Consider the following 19,607-nt stretch of genomic DNA (forward strand, 5'->3'; position numbering starts at 1 on the left):
ACGTCTTTCTGACTCCAGGCCCTGCTCTCTATCCACTGTGCCACCTACCTGCCAGAAATTGCTTAACAGGCTTATTTAATGGGAAAAAAATGTATTGAAGACTATGTAGCAATGTACACATAACAATGAGTGACTGAATTGCATTGGGCTGCCCTCTTATTGTGGCAGGACTATATAGAAGACATTTTGTAAATCACTAATGTTAAGATAACTAAACTCAAGTCATAGGTCTGATCATTTAATCCTGCTGCTCAGAAATCATCACTGGCTCCCTATTGTCTGTGGGATAGACACAAACTCTTTAGTTTGGTATCTAAGACTTTCCACAACCCATCTTCCCAGCTGTTCTTGAGAAATTCTACATACTAGCCAAACTGGATACTATTTGTACTCTGAATTTGACTATTTCCTATTTTGTGCTTTTGTGCATTTTTACAAGGAAGGAGAGATGGAAACATTCATTTATTAAGCGTCTATCATGTGCCAGATGCTATGCTAAGATAATGCAATCTCATTTTATCCTCACACTACCTGGAAGGTAGGTGATTTTATTACCCTCATTTTATCTAATGAGTAAACTGAGGCAAACAGAGGTTAAATAACTTGCCCAGGGTCATATAGCTAGGAGGTATCTGAGGCTGGATTTGAACTCAAGTCTTCCTGGCCAGGTGCAGTACTCTGAGCCCAAATAATAAACAGGACTTAATAAACATTTGTTGAACTAGGTTTTATAAGAATTTGTCCTCAACAATGTTTTTTATATGTTATATTCATTAGAGAAGCAGGCATGTTTCTAAAAAGCATTTTAAGTTGCATTCAGAATGAAAAGCCTTTCATTGTTAATAAAGGAATTTATTAACCCTGAAATTATCTCCCAAATTCTCCTGTAAATTGACTCTGTCTATATTTTGGAGGGGCTGCTGAGATTTCCTTTTATATCACCTGGGCTTGGTAGGTGGCAAATTAGTTGTATTTGAATATAAGTGCAGCTATTTGGTAAACAGAATTTGAATTTCTTTTATTTCCACACCGCCTGGAGAGTTTATAGGGGACAAACAGATAAACATTTTTTTCCCCTTCAGGGACAAATCTTTTCCCACCGAATGGCACAATACTTTTAAAACAGTACCTTCCCTGCCCCAGGCTGCATTTATGGTAAACACTACATGTTATTCTTGCTGTTCCGTTGTTTTTCAACCATGTCTGACTCTTCATGACCCCATTTGGGGTTTTCTTGTCAAAGATACTGGAGTGGTTTGCCATTTCTTTCTCCAGCTTATTTTACAGATGAGGAAATTGAGGCAAACAGAGCAACTGATCACACAGCTAGTAAGTGTCTGAGGTCAGGTTTGAACTCAAGAAGGGAAGTCTTCCTGACTACAGTCCTGGCACTCTATCTACATACCACAATAGTGCAGAGCAATGCTTTCTAGGCATTCATCTTGCCAGGCACCAGGAGCAAAGTTCCATAGACAACCTGGTCTCTGGTCTAGCGACAAGTGACCCTGTTTCTCTTCAGTAATGTGTGAACCATTGTACAAAGGACACATGGCTATCCATTCATAGCCTGCCAGGAGGAAGGCATTCCTGGAAGGAAGGAATTACTAAAGGGAGCTCCTAAATCTCAGGAGGAAGGGGATATTTTTTCCTGCCTTTTTTCCCCCCCTCTCACTTTTAATACCTAGAAAACTGCTCTTTGGTGATCCATAAACTATTTCACAGACATGGCATTGTACACTTAATACAATTGAAAGCGTCCCTGTGACAAACCCTCTCTGGTCTTCAGGCTTGGAAAAAGCAGCACCTGGGATTGTGTTCTCCGTATTCTATGGCAACAGGTATAATCAGCTTGGTATTTCATTACTACCTACCAGGGTATTGCTGGCCACAGAGGATCCCTTTTTTTCAGAGGACAGCCATGGAGAGACACATGGCCACATGGATGGACTCTGGTGACAGTTCTATATACCCCAGGACTGTGGGGCTGCTCAAGGGATTTCCAGGGAGCAAGACTTAGACATCCCTTCTGAGGGGATAGAATGTAGTACGTGAGCCAGCCTGGTAGACTACCCAGATGGTGTCAGAAGCTATAAAGACGAGACGCGGCTAGTCAGATGTATATTCTTTTCCTCTTTTAAAATGAGATAGAACTAGGGAGGTTAAGCACGCTGGAGTAGCCCTTTCTCCATTGCTATCATAGACAAAAGGTTCTATGCCCTCCACTGTGCTTTGGTGACACAGACACTGTCCTTGCCACTGCAACAAGAGACTGGCACAGGGTGGCAAGGCTACCTGGAGCACAGCTCAGCAGGGGTTCCCACCTACACAGTGGCTGTATGGTTCATGAGGTTGGCTTGGCAATTCTGGATGGGGGTTGGGATAAAGACAGACTCCCACACAATTGCTGCTACACCAACAGCTGGGCTGGATGACATTTATGTCATGACTTGGCTGCATTAAGAGATGAATCACAGAAAATTAGTGATGGAAATGACCTATTAGGTCATCTAATCCATACTCCTGTCGCTTCAAAGTACCTCCCCCAATCTATATTTTTCATCATCTCAACTCAATCTTGTTTTAAATAGTATGAGATAGAGTTTTTGCCATCCTTCCCCTATAGAGAATCCTCTTACATCTAAACCCTACATATCCTTTATTTTTGTTTACAGCATACAGTCAGCTCTGCTATAACATGCCATATGTGTTCCCCCAAAGTACCATGTTATGAAAAAAATCATGCAATAAAAAAACAGCGTTTATGGAGGTGATGGTTCCCAAAGTGGGTGATACCGCCTCCAGGATGGCACTGGAACAATCCGGGGGGGTGGTAGTAGCCTCAGGTGCAATTGGAGGGCATTGAATAAAAATAAAGGGGGTGGTGGAAGCATAAGGAAAGAAGAAAAGAGAAGAAAATTTTGAAAAACCGTTCCTGCCTGTTTCATCTGCTGTGTAACAGATTTAAAGTCAGTGATTACAATATTTTCCAAATAAACACATAAAATGCAAGTGGTCAAGTCCACCTATAGGTCTTAACAAGCAAGTGATGGCAGGCCAACGTGTTATGCATTGTTGGGATGTTCAACATGCATCAACAGGAATATGTGTGTGTAATAACTTGTTTACAATATATTATATGGTTACATGACTCAATATCGTGTCATAAAATTTTCAATATAGGAAAAACCTAAAAATTTACAGCAAGTTATTAAATTTAAGATGTGTCATTAAAAAAACTATTTTATATTTTTTGAAATGATGCAAATTAAAAAAAAAACTGTTGAAGAGTTAAACAAAGTAGATTTCCAGGAGGTTGTTGAGTGATTTTTTTTTTTTTTTGAAAAGGGGACAGTAGGCCAAATGAGTTTGGGAACCTCTGATTTAGACCCTTGGTGCTGACACAGACTAGCCATGTGGCCAAGGAACTTGTCTTCTCTGATCTTTAATTCTTTAGCTTTAAAATCAGAGTAATAATGACATTTTCTACTACATCATTGGTATAGTGGATAGAGAGCCAGAAAGATGTGGGTTGAAGTCTTACTGCTGACACAGACTGGCTGTATGGCTTAAGAAATTAATGTCCTCCCAAAGAAATTGTTGAAGCCAGCAAGTTGCCAAATAGGTCCTGATTTGCACTGAGAGAAAGGGTTTCCCTATTGGAAGTTGCTTATACCAATGACATCAGGGAGTTGGGGACAACAAAGGAACAAACCTCACGAAGCTTTGGAAATCACAAAATGCTATATGTAAGGTGTTGTTACTATCATCCCCAATTTCTTTTGTTTTGTTTTTAATAAATTTAATTTTTTTGTTTCCCAATTATGTGTAAAAACAATTTTAACATTCATTTTTAAAAAAATCTTGAGTTCCAAATTCTTCCCTTCCTTTCCCTCATTGAGAAAGGATTTTGATTTGATTTAGGTTTCATCTCCCATTTTTTAAAAAAATGGACAGGACTTGAAATATCTCCCATACTTATCCATACATCACATCCCACCTCCTGCCTCTGGGCTGCCTCGTGCCTAAAATGTGCTCCTTCATCTATCTCTTAAAATCCCTAGCTTCCTTCATCTCTCATTGACCCTTCCAACAGGAGTCTTTTCCTCATCCTTACAATTGCTAGTGCCACCGAAAATTATCATATGTGATATTTCCCTAAAGAGAAAGTAAACTTTTCGACAAGGGCATACTTGATTTTTATCTTTGTATTCCCAAGAAGGTCAATAGGTGGAACAATGGATAGAGCACTGAACCCATGGTCAGGAAGATCTGAGTTCAAATCCATTCTCGGACACTTTCTAGTTGTGTGACCTTGGACAAGTCCCCCTCTGTCTGCCTTAGTTTCCTCAACTGTAAAGTAGGGATAATAACAGTATTTACCTCCCAGGGTTGCTGTAAGGATCAAATGAGAAATATTTGTAATGTATAACACCTGACACATAGTAGGTGTGGTTCCACATGATTCTTAGTACAGTGCTTTGCAAAAAATATGTGCTTGATGAATGTAGATTGTTGTGAAACTCAGTTTACTTCATATAGAGAAAGCAACTTTTATTCAATTGAACAAGAATTTTTAAAGTATCTATGGTGGTATGTAAATTAACTGGGACAGAGTAAAATTAAATTTATTGACAGACAATATACCTTACAACTTTTTATCTTTAGAAAAAAAAAGCAGTGAGTGAAATGTACTTCTTTTGCTGTAATCATTTCTTTTTCATTATTTGGCATTAATTCACAGAATTTCAGCGCATTCTTAAATACTTCATCATGAACCCACACTTTTTTGGATATAAAGTGCACTTTTGTTGAATACTGCATTTTTCAATGTCTAATCTTGATTGTAGCCCATGGGTTTTCAATGGATTTTAAGTGAGGCAAACTCCTATATCATTGAAGCATGATTTATCTTCTTTTCTTAGATAAATTTGTTAGCCTTTTGTGACATGTGGAATGAGGCAAAGTCATGCTTTAGTGTTCCAATATCTATTTGGGGATTTCTGTAATTTTGGAATTTTGCTTGTTATGATTATTTGCAGCAATCATTTCTAGGTTTTCGACAATTTTCATTTCTGACTGTATTTTCCTTTGCACTTTAGTGCTACTGGTCCTGTTTAATTGTGAGTTTAAATGATCCCTAAAATGCTATGATCCTTGAAATGCTTGATTTCCTCAAATCTATTGCAATTATCTCTGACAGTCACTGAACTAAGCTCTTTTAAAGCTATAACTTTTGCATGTATGTTTGGAATAATATTTGTTCTCTAAAAACACAGAATTAAAAACACAACAGAAGAGCAACAAAATGTGTATATGACATAAGATCCAGCAATCAATAGACTGTGAGTTAACTAAAGATGCGGAGACCATCTCAATGGGGTTTCAGATGTTCATGTTGAGAAGCCCAGTGTTGGCAGAAGCATACACACACACGATCACTGCTTTCACAAAATGAAACCATAACAAAATCATTGGTTTTTCCCCAAGTAATTCACACATAATTATTTTATATACCCAGGACAAAGACTAAAACAAAAATTGACTTTGTAAATCATAAAACACCTCACAAATATGAGCTATTGTTATTAGGGGACATAAAAATGCTCAGCCTATAGTCAATTAGTATTTTCTGAGGAATCAGCAAGCTTGTGGGTGTTAAGGGAAGGGGATGAGGGATGCTGCTATTTTAGTTGTATGCTTTTTCAATGTCCTCCAGCTTTCACTTCAGTAAACCACAGGAAGAGCAAAGATCCTCGAGTTTTTGTTTTCCTGTTTATTTCCCTTTGATCTATTGTTTCAATTAGGTCTATCTTCATTGTATTTATGTATATACTTTGACCTGTTTTCCACCCCAAATAAAATATTAAAGAATATTTAAGTCAAGTCAAACCAAGAAAAATGTGGTAAGCAACTTCTACATGCCAGACACTGTGTTAAACTCTGGGGATACAAAGAAAGAGGGGGAAATAGTCTCCGCCCTGGAGGAGCTCACATTCTAATGGGAGAAAAGGTACACAAATAACTTAGAATGTACAAGAGGTATACAGAGTAGATGGAAGGCAATTTGAGAGAGGAAGACACTAACAGCTGTGGGAAGTAGGAAAGGCCTCCAGTAGCAGTGTGGGATTAAAGCAGATGGTCTCCCTTTCCTGGGATAGTATCCAAATTTATTACCATAAATGCATTATATTCCCTTTTTCTTTCTTCTGATATGCACAAAATTCAGTTAAACTAAAACTAGGTGGAAGGGTGAAGTGCAGGATGCAGGGCAGAAAGGAAATAGCCAGCTTGGCATTCCATTTCTGGTCATACTTTGGTTTAGGGGAAAAAAATGTTTTTCTTGAGTGCAATATGCATCATCGTAACCATTATCCACTAAAGTCTTGGAGGCTTACCTTAATCTGACCCTTTAAACAAGGTTCACTGCACACAGACCGTACCATGCCACTTTTGTTCATTTGAATTTTGTAGTCATCAATATTCAGCACCCCTTCATGCCAGGTCCCAATGTGGACATAATCATACCGGTTAGCATCAGTGTACTGAAGATTCATGATATCATACCTATAAAGGAGAAGAAACAGCGTATCATAGTTACAGATTCCCTAAACAGCCACTTCATTCTGTATGTAGTAACACCGTCTTAAGAGAACAATCAATTCCTAAGAACTTTGGAATTGATTGTGTGACATGGGAGACACTGGCACAGGACTACCCAGCTGGTGTGCCCACATCAGGGAAGGCGCTGTGCTCTGTGAGCAAAGCAGAATTGAAGTAGCTCAAAAGAAATGTGAGATGCACAGATTTAGAGAATCTACCCCAAATGTTCACATGGACTATTTGTGCCCTATCTGTGGTAGAACATTCCAAGCTTATATTGGTCTGATCAGCCACAGTTAGATATATTGAAACTTGATTCTAGCATAGTGATGTCATTTTGGTCCTCTTTGAGAACAAAGGACAACAACCCGTAACACAGACTTCCCAGTTCCATCCTTCAGTATCCATCTGTCCATCATCTATCTACTTCCTTCAACATTTCAGAAGAGCTATGTTTTTATCAGTGTGGGCATTCCCTCTGGGTGTGAAGCTCACAACATCTCCACTAATGTCATGAGATGCTTTGGCTAAAAGTAAAACAAAAGAAAAAAATCCAAACCATCATGTATAGGCCAATAGTTTGGTAATAAGCCTCTCCAAATTTAATAAGTGTGGTACTTGGGTGATAGAGTGAATAGAACACCGAATCTGGAGTCAGGAAGATCTGAGTTCAAATCTAGCCTCTGGCATTTAATAGCTGTGTGACCCTGGGCAAGTCACTTCACCCCTATTTGCCTCAGTTCCTCATCTGTAAAATGGGAGCACACTGGAGAAGACAATGGCAAACCATTCTAGTATCTTTACCAAGAAAACTGCATGAACAAGTTCATGGGTCTTGAAGAGTTGGATACGACTGAATGACTAAACAACAAACACCCGGTTTGTCATTAAACTTCTCTTGAAGCTATTTTTAGTGTGATAGGCCCTATTGGAGTTTGGGTTCCACTGTCATAGTCTTGAGTCTGATTTTTCTGAAAACTTTTTTTTTCTGAAAAAATCAGGGTCAATTCTATGTCAGAACAAAATATCAGAGTAGGATTTCATATATTATATGCACTTGACAAAAATATAGTGCAATTTATGTTGTAAATGTATAGTTCAACCCTAAATAGCTTCTTCTAAGCACCATTCTCTCCCCATAGTAAAAATGATAACTTCCAGGTTATTAGCATCAGTAATGATAATGAATTCTTATACTTATGGAGATGCTTCAGAAAACACTTCAGAGGTGATTGAGAGGGGCCATATTGGTGTAGTGGAAAGAGAACTGGATTTTGAGTCATAAACCCTGGATTCGAGTCCCGTCTCAGATACTTAGTAGCTGTGTGACCCTGGGCAAGACATTTAACCCAATTGGGCCTCAATTTCCTCATCTGTAAAATGAGGGGGTTGGACTTAATGGTGTCTAAAGTCCCTTGCAGGTCTAACACTAAGATCCTAAGTCTCATATCTGAAACTTATTAGCTGTGGGACCTCATGAAATTTACCTAATCTCTCAGTGACCACTGCCTCTGACCATTGCCAGGAAAATGGATGTAATAAAACTTGCACTATCTCCCTTATAAGGTTGTTATGAAGAAAATGTTTTATAAACTTTCTCTTTTTTCTTTTTTAAAATTTTCTTTTTAATTTATGGAATAAAACAAGCATTTCCATAACATAGTACAATAAAAATGATGATTGTTCATAAAACTGCAAACCTACTATGCACAACTTGCTATTCTTTTCAAATATACAACAAAATTATCGTGTAATTTTTTTTCCTTCCCTATCTCCATTCCCTCCTAGAAATGGCTACCATTAGACCCAAATAAGTACATGTATATATGTAAAATTATTCTATACATATGTCTATTTATCAGTTCTTTCTCTGGATGCAGATAACATCTTTCTTCATATGTCCTTTATTTTATTAGTATTTTTGTATTAGTTTTATGTATTAGTATTTTGTATTAGTATTTTTGGTATTTATAATAGACAAAATAAGTTACTCACTTAAAGTTGTTCTTAAAACAATATTGTTGTTACTGTATACAATGTTCTCTTGGTTCTGCTCATTTCTCTGTTTATTATTTCATGTAACTCTTCCCATGTTTTTCTTAGATCATTGAGCTCATCATTTTTTATAGTACAATAGTATTCCATCACAATCATATACTGCAGCTTGTTCAGCCACTCCCCAATTGATGGGCATTACTGCAATTTCTAGTTTTTTACCACCACAAAGAGAGCTGCAATAAACATTTTAAAACATGTAGGTTCTTTTCCTTTTTCTCTAATCATCTTTGGAAATAGACCAAGTCAAAGGGTATAGGTAGTTTAATAATTCTTTAGTCATAATTCCACCTCTCCAAAATGGTTGGATTGTTTTACAATTCCACCAACTATGAATTAGTATCCCAATTTTTCCACATACCTTCCAACATCTATCCCTTTCCCCTTATATTATTTTAACCAATCTGGTAGGTATAAAATGATATCTCAAGGTTGTTTTAATCTGTATTTCTCTAATCAGTAATGATTTAAGCATTTTGTATTACTATGAATTATTTTGATTTCTTCATTGGAAAACTGTTTACTTTGACCATTTACGATTGGGGAATGACTTGTATTCTTACAGATTTGACAAAGTTCATTCTATATTTTAGATATTAGACCTTTACCTGATAAACTGTCTATAAAAAATTTCCCTTGATTTTCTACTTTCCTTCTAATCTTGGTTATATTTATTCTATTTGTACAAAATTTTTTTTTAAAATTTAATGTAATCAAAATTATCCATTTTATACCTAAATGCTCTCCTTCACTTTTTTATTCATAAATTGTTCACCTATCCATAAGTTGAAAGTAATATGTTTCATATTCTTCTAATTTTCTCGTAAAATTTCTCTTTATATCTAGGTCATGTGTCCATTTTGAGTTTTTCTTGGTAAACAGTCTGAGATATTGATCCATGCCTACTTTCTGCCATACTGCTTTCTAGTTTTCCCAACAATTTTTACCAAGTAATGAATTCTTATCCCCAAATCTTAGTCTTTACACTTGTCAAATCCAATGTTATTATGTTTATTTGTTGCTGCAAATTGCGTGTCTACTCTATTCCATGTCTACTCTATTCCATTAATCTACCTTTCTATTTCTTAGCCAGTACCATATGGTTTAGATAATTACTGCCTTATAACATAGTTTAAGATCTGGTACTGTTAAACCTCCTTCCTTTGTACTTTTATCATTATTTCCTTTTATATTCTTGACTTTTTGTTTTTCCAAGTGAATTTTATTATTTTTCCTAATTCAGTAAAATAATGCTTTTAGTAATTCGATTGGGATGGCATTGAATATATAAATTATTTTGGGTGCAATTGTCATTTTTATTTTATTGGCCGACGAACAATTAATATCTCTCCAATTATTTAAATCTGATTTTATTTGTATAAAAAGTTTTTTTTTATAATTTGATTTATATAGTTCCTGGGTTTGTTTTGGTAGGCATACTCCCAGATATCTTATATTGTCTAGAGTTATTTTAAATGGGGTGTTTTTTTTACTATCTCTTTTTGCAGAGTTTTGTTTGTGATATTTAGGAATGTTGATGATTTATTTGAATTTACTTTATATCTTGCTACTTTGCTAAAATTATTGTTTCAACTAATTTTTTTGTTGAGTCTTTGGGATTTTCCAAGAATATCATCATATCATCTGCAAAAAGAGATAGTTTTATTACTTCATTCCCTATTCTGATTGTTTCAATTTCTTTTTCCTCTCATATTTATAGGGGCAGGTAGGTGGCTGAATGGATACAATACTGGGCCTGGAGTCAGGAAGGACTCATCTTCCTAAATTCAAATCTAGCTGAAGCTTACTAGCTGTGTGACCCTGGGCAAATCATTTAACCCTGTTTGCCTCAATCTCCTCATCTGCAAAACGAGCTGGAGCAGGAAATGCAAACCTCTCCAGTATCTTTGCCAAGAAAACCCCAAATGGGGTCACAAAGAGTGTGACATGAACAGCAACAAAGCCATTATTATTATTCATCCTTCTGTAATGGTGCTCTACACTTTGACAACAAATGTATAGAGTGATTAGCATGTGATTCAAAAAGAGAGAGTGATAATCTCTGGGGATCAGGCCAAGGTTCTCTAAGACATGTTCTCTAGCTACTTATCTCCAAAATGCGGGCTTTTTATTACAGAAAGCTAATTGCTATGTCTTGGGGCCACCATTCCTTGCTCAGCTTACACAGCTGGATTTTACCCTCTATTGGGCAACAGGCTGATTTCCACTTCAAACTCATGCCAGATTCTTCAAACACAGCTGTAGGGGGAAAACCAGGATGATGATGATGGACAAAGAAAATATATTTTTTTACTCTCTCATGTGTCAAATGAAAATGCATTAGCTAATGTGAAGGGAAAGAATTGAGCTCTTTAAACTCATGCCATAAACCCTGCTGATGATCATTTATTTAACAAGAATGTATTAAGTACTCATTGTATGCAAAGCCAGTTTTTGGTACTTAGGAAGGAGAAAATTTTCCTACTTTGTGGCGCCGAAAATATCTCAGACTTATTTATGTAGCCAGTCTTCAGTGTAATTTGGTGCTGCATATAAATCTTGTTTATGATATACTATTATCCATTTTAATTATTTGGATTAATGTTCATTTCTAATTCCCACCCCTACTTGCCATACTCATTAAGGCTGAGAAACCTGTTGTGAATGTCTAATATGAGTGGTTTCCTTAAAGTTTCTTTCCATTCTCTCTGTTTCTCTGTCTCTCTGTCTCATTTATTCCTTCCCCTTTGTGTGTATTAAGGCAGTGAAAATGCCATATTCCTCTTCCCTACCTGTGCCTCAGTTTCCTGAAATTTGTTCAAGTTTCCCCATTTTCTCTCTTAGAGAGGAAATGTTTCCCAGTTCATCTACATTAGTAATGAGAAAGTGAAAAATGCATAATATTGTACACAATCCAAAAAAAACCCCTAACAAAACAAAATCCATACCCAAGAAGAAACTGGAAATAAGGAAGAAGGGGCAGGAAGAAGATATATATATATTGACTAGAGCTAATAAAACAAGTTCTGCTCATCTGTCACAGAGTGATAATTAAAGCTAACGCTTGACCCTATGAAAACTTCTTGCATCTCGAAATTTATTTGTAATATTCTTGTGCTGCAAATTAGTTTTTTTCTTTGCATTCTCCTAGTGCCTGCAGTTTATGTTAAGTGATGATTAACTATAATAATTACGAGGAGGACTATAACTCTATAGTGGAGTAAAAGAGGATAGAAGTTGGGGGATATTGAAAAAGGAACTAAAAAGAAATCAACCAGCCACCTCCTAGAATAAATAAAATGATTCCTGTAAATGGACTTGGGGACAGTGGTGACTAAGCCCTTGATTAATATCTTGGGAGAAATACACTAAAAAATAGAATTGCTTCTACAGTGATGAAAAAAATTCCTCCACTTGCTAGTAAGTCCTTTGCTTTTGTGTAGCTGATATTTTGTGTTATTTCCCAGGGGCTTGTGAAGACTCATAGAAAATCCTATAAGGGTAGGGAAGAAGGGTACATTGGTATGCCTTGGGATAGTAATGATGAGTAAATGAAAACTAGAAGATACTGGTATGAGTAAGAATATAGATATGGTAGGAAAAACCAAAAATATTTCATTTGTATTTATTCCATTAAAAATATTACTGGGTAGCTTCTACTATTTACAAGACACTTTTTAGGTAATACTTTGATACCATAATATTATTATACTATATGTCACTAAGAAGTTGGCATAGAATTCAAAAAGAATATGTGATGGACATTTTTAGTTGATCGTATTCCTTTGAAGTAATAAGAGAAGGCACAGCTTAGGCTGTGCTATGAGATACCATCGCATCAAGGCATCACTTCATGCTCACAGAACATCCAAGAAAAGGATCAAATATTGAGTTCTGATCACTATATTTGAGTTGACAAGCCAAGACAGTGTTCAAAGAATGACAAACAGCTTAGTTCATATCAAAAGAGAATTTACTGGAGGAAACAGGAAATTTTAGTACAAAGAAGACAGGAGAAGATGTGATAACTGTTCAAGTATTGGAACAATTATATTGTGAGAGAATTATTAGAATTGTTCTACTCAATCCCAGGGGGCAAGAGCTAGGGGAAGTCGGTGGACGTTCGAGAGGCAGATTTAGGCTTGATATAAAGAAGGGAAAACTTCCTAACAATTAGAGCTATAAAATTTGGAATGTGCTGCTTTGGGGGGTAGTGGGTTTTCTTATCGTTAGAGTTCTTCAAAAGCTATTGGGTTTGGTATGGAGGGGATTCTTGTTAAGGTACAGGTTAGACTCTGGGGTCTCTTCCTTCTATCTCTGACATTCTGTGATGCAGAATTAACAAGTCACTAAAATATTCTTTCTTATCTCTAATTTTGAGATGATAGGAGTCTCTGTGACATATATTTGTTGTAGAGAGTTCCATGTGGTAGAGTAGAAAGAACCATGGACTTGGAATTGGGAGGCCTGGAATCAGTGAGGTGGCATGGTGGATAGAGTGTTGGACCTGGGGTCAAGACCTGAGTTCAGATCCTGCCTTTGTGATCCCAGACAAATGACTTAACCACTCAGCCTCAGTTTCCTCATCTGTAAAATGGAAATAATAATAGCACCTACCTGCCATTGTTGCGGTGAGGAAAAAATGAGATATTTGTACAGCACTTCACAAACCTTAAAGCACTATATAAACACTAGCTATTATTATCAAATCCTAGCTCTGTACTCACAATCTGTGTGACATGGGCAAAGCACTTACCCTCTCTGATTTTCATCTTCTTTGTTTTAAAATTGGGAATCATAATACTTGTACTACTTATCTCACTGGATAACTAGGATAACTTTGTAAACCATAAAGTGCTTTATAAATGTGGGCATTTATTGTTAACCAACCACCACCAGCAGCAGGTGCTGTGCTGTCTCAGTGTCATGCTTCTTGAGCCCAAGGTCAAATTGTGGCCACAATTTACATAATAAATAACAATGCAGTTTCCAAGAAACCTAGAATAGTTATTACTCTGCTTGCATATTCTCAGAGAAACTTTTTAGACGAGTAGATCAGATTTTTAGGCACCACAAACAAGAAGGATAACTGGTGGATAACCACCTGGGCAAATGATGCAATATCTATTATAAGAATATGGTAACTCGGCTGATATAGGGTAAATGATCCAAATGAGAATTAGCCATCCCTATTCCCCTTGACCCAGATTTTGGCTATACAGACAGATTTCTACAACTACAAGGACAGATGGTCCCAATAAACACAGATTTTCATCAAATGATGGAAAATGGAATCTGAAGAAGACCATAAAGCAATCATTTGATTAGGGAAAGAATAAGGCTACTGCACTTATCTGTGTTCCTATGACAATTAAGGAATAGGTGACTTTCCCCTATCATAAATAAATGATAGAACATAGACTTTACCTGCTGTGCAACAGATGAATTGCTTTAATTCAGATACATTTGAAGGCAGCCAGGTAGTGTAGTGCATTGATTTCTGGACTTGGAGTCAGGAAGAATTGAGTTCAAATCTGGTCTCAGACACTTCCTAGCTATATGACGCTGGGCAAGTCACTTAAGCTCTCTCTGCCTCATTTTCTTTATCTGTAGTATGGGGATAATAAGAGCACCTATCTCCCAGGATTGTTGTAAGGATTAAATGAGATAATATGTGTAAAGTACTATATAAATGCTAGCTAGTATTCTTGATGTAGAAGGCCCATGCATACTCACACATACAAAGGATAATAGATTTAGAACTAGAAGGTATATTAGAGGTCATTGAGCTCATTCCTTTCAATTTACAGATAAGAAAACTGGGTCTTAGAGAGGTTAAGTGACTTTCTATGGTAATAGAAATAATAAGCATCAGAGGTAGTCTTTGAACCCAAGTCTTCTCGAATCCAAGTCTAGCATGCCATGCACTAAGTGATGTTGCCCCTCACACATGTATGTGTATATTCATACACACATTAAGTTCCTAGAATAGATGCTAATTTGTCTGCTGGATTGCTTTGGATTTGTAATAGTAGTTTTTGTTCCAATATGTGATTTAACAGGTGAAGGAAATTACTAGTGAGCAGACTTTCTTCACCAATGAAGTTAGCAACTGTTCTGTAATCTAGAGCCTTAGAGATTTCTATATCTATAACGAGATTGTTGTGTATACACACATGCGTGTGCCCATGCACACAATCTTTAATTTTTGTGCACAGACTCACTACCCGTAAAATAACCAGACAATCTAAATTCAGACGATGGCCCCCTTAAAGTAGCTAAATACCAGGTAACGGTAATAAATTGTATAATATCAAACAAATTTCAAAATAATTTCATGTTTGTGAAATATTCAAGCCTTTCTCCAGTGATTCTCATGGAAGCCCCATGAGGTAAGAGGGTAGGTATTATTAGTCTACTCAGAAACGTGGACTGAGTTGACCAACAAGGTCTCACAGCTACCAAGCTCCCTGAGGGCACAGACTTATTCTATTTTAGTCTGTGTAGCTCTAGCACCTAATATTACTGCCTTGCATATAGTAAGTACTAAATAACTATTTAATTCAATTGAAGTGGTAAAGCTTTAACTAAAATCTAGGGTTTTGACCCCAATATAGTTTTCAATACATTGTATCACCTTCCTTAAATTCCATGTATCCCAAAACTCCATGGGAAATGATGTTTATTCAATACTATAGACACACATTAAGTGCCTACACCATGTAAGCCATTGCTAGGTGCTGGAATTATGACAAAACTAAAAACAATCGTAAAGAAATAACTGGAAAATTTGGTCTTGATGAGGCTTGATCAAGTTAAAAGTTAAGTTAAACATTTTTGGTGTTCGGTTGTAGGTACCACATTTTAGGAGAGGCACTAAAAACATCAGTACATTCAGAGGACATCAATCAGGATGGTGAAAATTATTGGAAGTCATGTCATGTGAAGGCATGGTGAAGAAAATTAGAAGGTTTAGTCAAGAAAAATAAAGACTTAAGAAGAAGTTTGTCTTCAAACATTTGAATGATTTTAGTCTAGAAGAGGGATTAAGATATATATATATATATTGTTGTTGTTGTCCCAAAGGGAAGAAGTAAGGTTAACTAGGATTAAGAAATTACAAGGAAGAATATTTCAGCTCAATATACATAGAACTTTCTAATAAAATATTTGGGCTGGAAGAGTGATTCCATTGGTAGAGCAAACTCCTGGTTAGGGAAACTCCCTTTACCAATTCAAGTTGGCACTTTCTCTGAAACTTATGGTTCCAGAGAGTTGTTTATAGCAGTGGTTTTCAAAGTATGTTCCAAGGACCCTGGAGGTTCCAGAAATCCTTTCAGGAGTTCCATAAGATCAAAACTATTTTTTCACTAATAATACTAAGATGTTTTAATTTCTAATATGATAAATATATATAATATGTATGAATGCATACACACACATATATATGTACATATGTGTATATACATATCTCATATAAACAAAAGCTCTTTGGAAAGTCCTCAGTAACTTTTAAGAATGAAAAAGGGGAGTGAAACCAAAATGTTCGAGAAACACTGACTTAGAGAACTGAGAGGTTAGGTGGTATGCTCTGAGGTATGTAGCCAGTATGTATCAGAGCACATACTGGTTATATGTACCTAGGACAGCTATGTCGTGTAGCGGATAGAGTACCGGGCAAGGAGTCAGGAAGACTTGTTTTCATGAGTTTAAATCTGTCCTTAGACACTTACTAGCTGTGTGATTGCAGGCAAGTCACTTAATCCTGTTTGTCTCAGTTTCCTCATATGTAAAATGAGCTGGAGAAGGAAATGGCAAACCAGTCTAGTATCTTTGCCAAGAAACCCCCAAATGGGTCTCAGAGAATTGATATAACTGAACAACAAAAACAACAAATATTCCTTCAGGTACCTAATGCCTTTATTCATTGCTCTCCTTGACTTACTAAAGCAGGCCCTCTCCTTTTCTAGGTCACTATGCTCTCTGCTCTGTTGCCCATCCAAACCTTTCCCTAACTAATTTCCATACTGTGAGGAATATAATAAACCTATTTGAGTTATGATCTTAAGAGCTGATATCAGGCTTAATGAATTTCCCTACCAAGGATGTTTGCATTTTAACATGAATAATAACTTGACACAAAGACATGAATCTTGAATGTTAGAAATCAACATTAATCACAAGTTAGTTGTAGAGGTTCTGGGGGAGGGGGAAGGGAAAACCTTCCAAGAATCCCTCAAATATTATCACCCAGGTGGCTTTCTATTCTCCCAAATGCATTCCTTCTCTGACATTTATATACTCTTGTCAGGCAAGTTACTTCACTACCTCCTTGGGCATAGTTTCTTCATCTGTAAAATTAAGGATTTGGATGAAATGATCTTTGTAGGCCCTTTGGGCTCTGTATCCATGATCCCTAGGCTGACCCTAACCTTAGGCAAAGTCTTATTTCCAGTAAAGAAAATTCATCCCCTCAGTGTTCTCTACAGAGTAACCTGAGAGAGACGGATGCATTTGTTACCTTAATTCTCCTCCCAAGGCACGCTTTTATTTATCTGTAGCTATACTGATCCCAATAATCTTCAGTGGTAACTAAAACAAAATATATCCACCTGTTTGGAAAAAAAAAAAAACCTAATTCTCAGCCAACTATTTTGCTGGATAGAATTGCTTCATTACCTTCCAGGGGCATCTCCTTTTTCATCAAACCACACCTCTTCTCCTGATACACCAATGAAGGAGGATTTTATGAGGAAGTCCAAGAGCTTACTGCCGTCAATGGGTTTCATAGCATCGCAAAGACCAACATGTCCAGGACAGAGAGCATGGTGCATATTCTGCAGTCCATGGGCCATAGCATAGATAGCATTGATGACAAAGCCCATTTTGCTGTCCTGGACATAATTTTCTTCTAAACTCTCATTGCCTGTAATAATAAAAATAAAATTGTTAGCAAGGAAGAAGAAATAAGTAATCATAGTAAGAAATAATAGAACTATGCATTTTATCTGACCATGATTTAATTCTATTACTATCTTTTTTTTTTTGGTGAGGCAATTGGGGTTAAGTGACTTGCCCAGGGTCACAGACCCTGTGACCCAGTGTGTGTTATGTGTCTAAGGTCAGATTTGAACTCAGGTCCTCCTGACTCCAGGGCCGGTACTCCATCCTCTGCGCCATCTAGCTGCCCTGATGATTTGATTCTAAAGAAAGATTTTTCATAGGATCATAGGATTGAGAGCAAGAAGAGAACTCAAAGATCATTTGGTCCAATCTCATCATTTTACACCAGAGAAACACTTAACCCAGAGAGTTTGTGGCATAGTCTATGAAGCAGGTGAGCTAAGAATTGATCCCACATCCTTGGACTTTAAATTGAATTCTTTTTTTCTGCTATGTCGCTTTGTATTCACAAAATCACTGGGTATTAAAGCTTCAAAGAGATCTCAGAGCCCAACCAAAAGAAATGATGAAACAGACCTCTTCAGAGAAGACTGGGAAGAACCATATAAAGTTATGCAGAGTGATGTATCAAGACCCAGGACGGGAATTTATGGAATAACATTATAAAGAAAAACATCTTTGAAAGAATTGAGGACCCTGATCAGTGAAACACTCAACCATGCTTCCAAAAGACTGAAGATGAAGAATACTACCCACTTCTTGGCAGAGAGATGATGGAATCAAGATACAGGTACATTTTTGGACACCAGCAATGAAGTAATGTGCTTTGCTTGACTACTCATATTTGTCATGAGAGTTGTGTTTTTCTTTTTTTCAATTGGGAAAAAATGTGGGATCAAGAAAAAATAAATGCTTGTTAATTGAAAAAAGAATTTAAACTTTAAAAGAACCAAAAAGTCAAGGGCACATAGGAAGAAGAGAAAAAATGTTCGGTTTGCTGATGCACAGTGCCTGGCACATAGTAGGCTCTTAAGAAATGTTTATTAGATTATATTGGATTGATGCAATGATATGAGGAAACAATGTTAACCCTCTGTTCAATAGCTGTTTATATGTGATTAGAAATATTTAGAGGGGGAAAAGGTACCACCCTTTTAAGAAAGAACCAAGTTTCAAAAGAGAATCTGGGCATGTTGTAAAAATACCCTGGCAGCAGAAAACAGATCAAAACAAGCAACAAAAACAAACAAAAAGCCCTCAGCATTCTCAGCACATTAGGCAGGTAAAGCCCTCAACAAGATATTTCATGGTGCAGAGAGTTGACATGGTTGCCATGGAAAGCGTACCTCAATGGAAAGTAGAAGACCTTGGTTTGAACCCTCTTTCTGCCAGTTACTTCTTGTAGGGCCTTTTACGATGCATTTAATTTCTCTGGTGTTGGTAACCTCTAAGGTAACCTCTAAGACTCTTTCTAGCTCCAAATATGTAATGGAAATATACAGTTAGAGGTATAGTTGCCAAGGAAATTTTTTCCAGATTAGAAGATCATCAAGAGATCATTAAGAGATCATCAAGAAGATCATTAGCTCACATCCAGAGAATAACCCCTTAATATTGTAGTTTTCACCCTCTTGCTACTTCTTTATGAGAAGAGCAAGCAAGGGAGGCTGATGAGACATTTTAAAATCAAATCATAGAAAACAGAAAAATCCATACAGTGGGAAGGGTTCCATCCCATCTCTAGTAAGGTTCCACGGGGCTAGGATTGACTACTCTCCCAGACAGGATCTGCTTTGGCAGATTAGGCTGTCAGCATTCAGACCAAATTAACAAGTATATGGATATAACCATTGCCTAACAGAATAATGGTTAAAGGATATGTCCAAATAGTTCTCAAAAGAAGAACTGCAAAGTATTCACAACCACATGAATGAATGCCTCAAATTACTAGTAATAAGAGAAATTCAAATCCAAACAACCCTGAGGTTTCACTTTACACCCTAACAAATGTTAAAAAATGACAAAAAAAATGGCAACAATGCATATTG

The 19,607-nt window shown here is 36.7% G+C and overlaps 1 protein-coding gene across 2 annotated transcripts in view; it reads right to left on the reverse strand.

Annotated features, from left to right (window-relative positions):
• Positions 1-19,607, reverse strand: part of GRM1 (glutamate metabotropic receptor 1) — a 415,558-nt gene that overhangs the window by 49,614 nt on the left and 346,337 nt on the right. For both annotated transcript variants that reach the window (XM_027850717.1, XM_027850718.1), the window contains exons 4-5: positions 17,335-17,581; positions 6,396-6,564 (exon numbers count right to left, since the gene is read on the reverse strand). In XM_027850717.1, the coding sequence (XP_027706518.1) occupies positions 6,396-6,564; positions 17,335-17,581 (416 nt within the window). The remainder of the gene's footprint in view (positions 1-6,395; positions 6,565-17,334; positions 17,582-19,607) is intronic.

This window comes from Vombatus ursinus, unplaced genomic scaffold (genome assembly GCF_900497805.2).
Source record: "Vombatus ursinus unplaced genomic scaffold, bare-nosed wombat genome assembly UNPS02009132.1, whole genome shotgun sequence".
NCBI classification, from domain to species: domain Eukaryota; kingdom Metazoa; phylum Chordata; class Mammalia; order Diprotodontia; family Vombatidae; genus Vombatus; species Vombatus ursinus.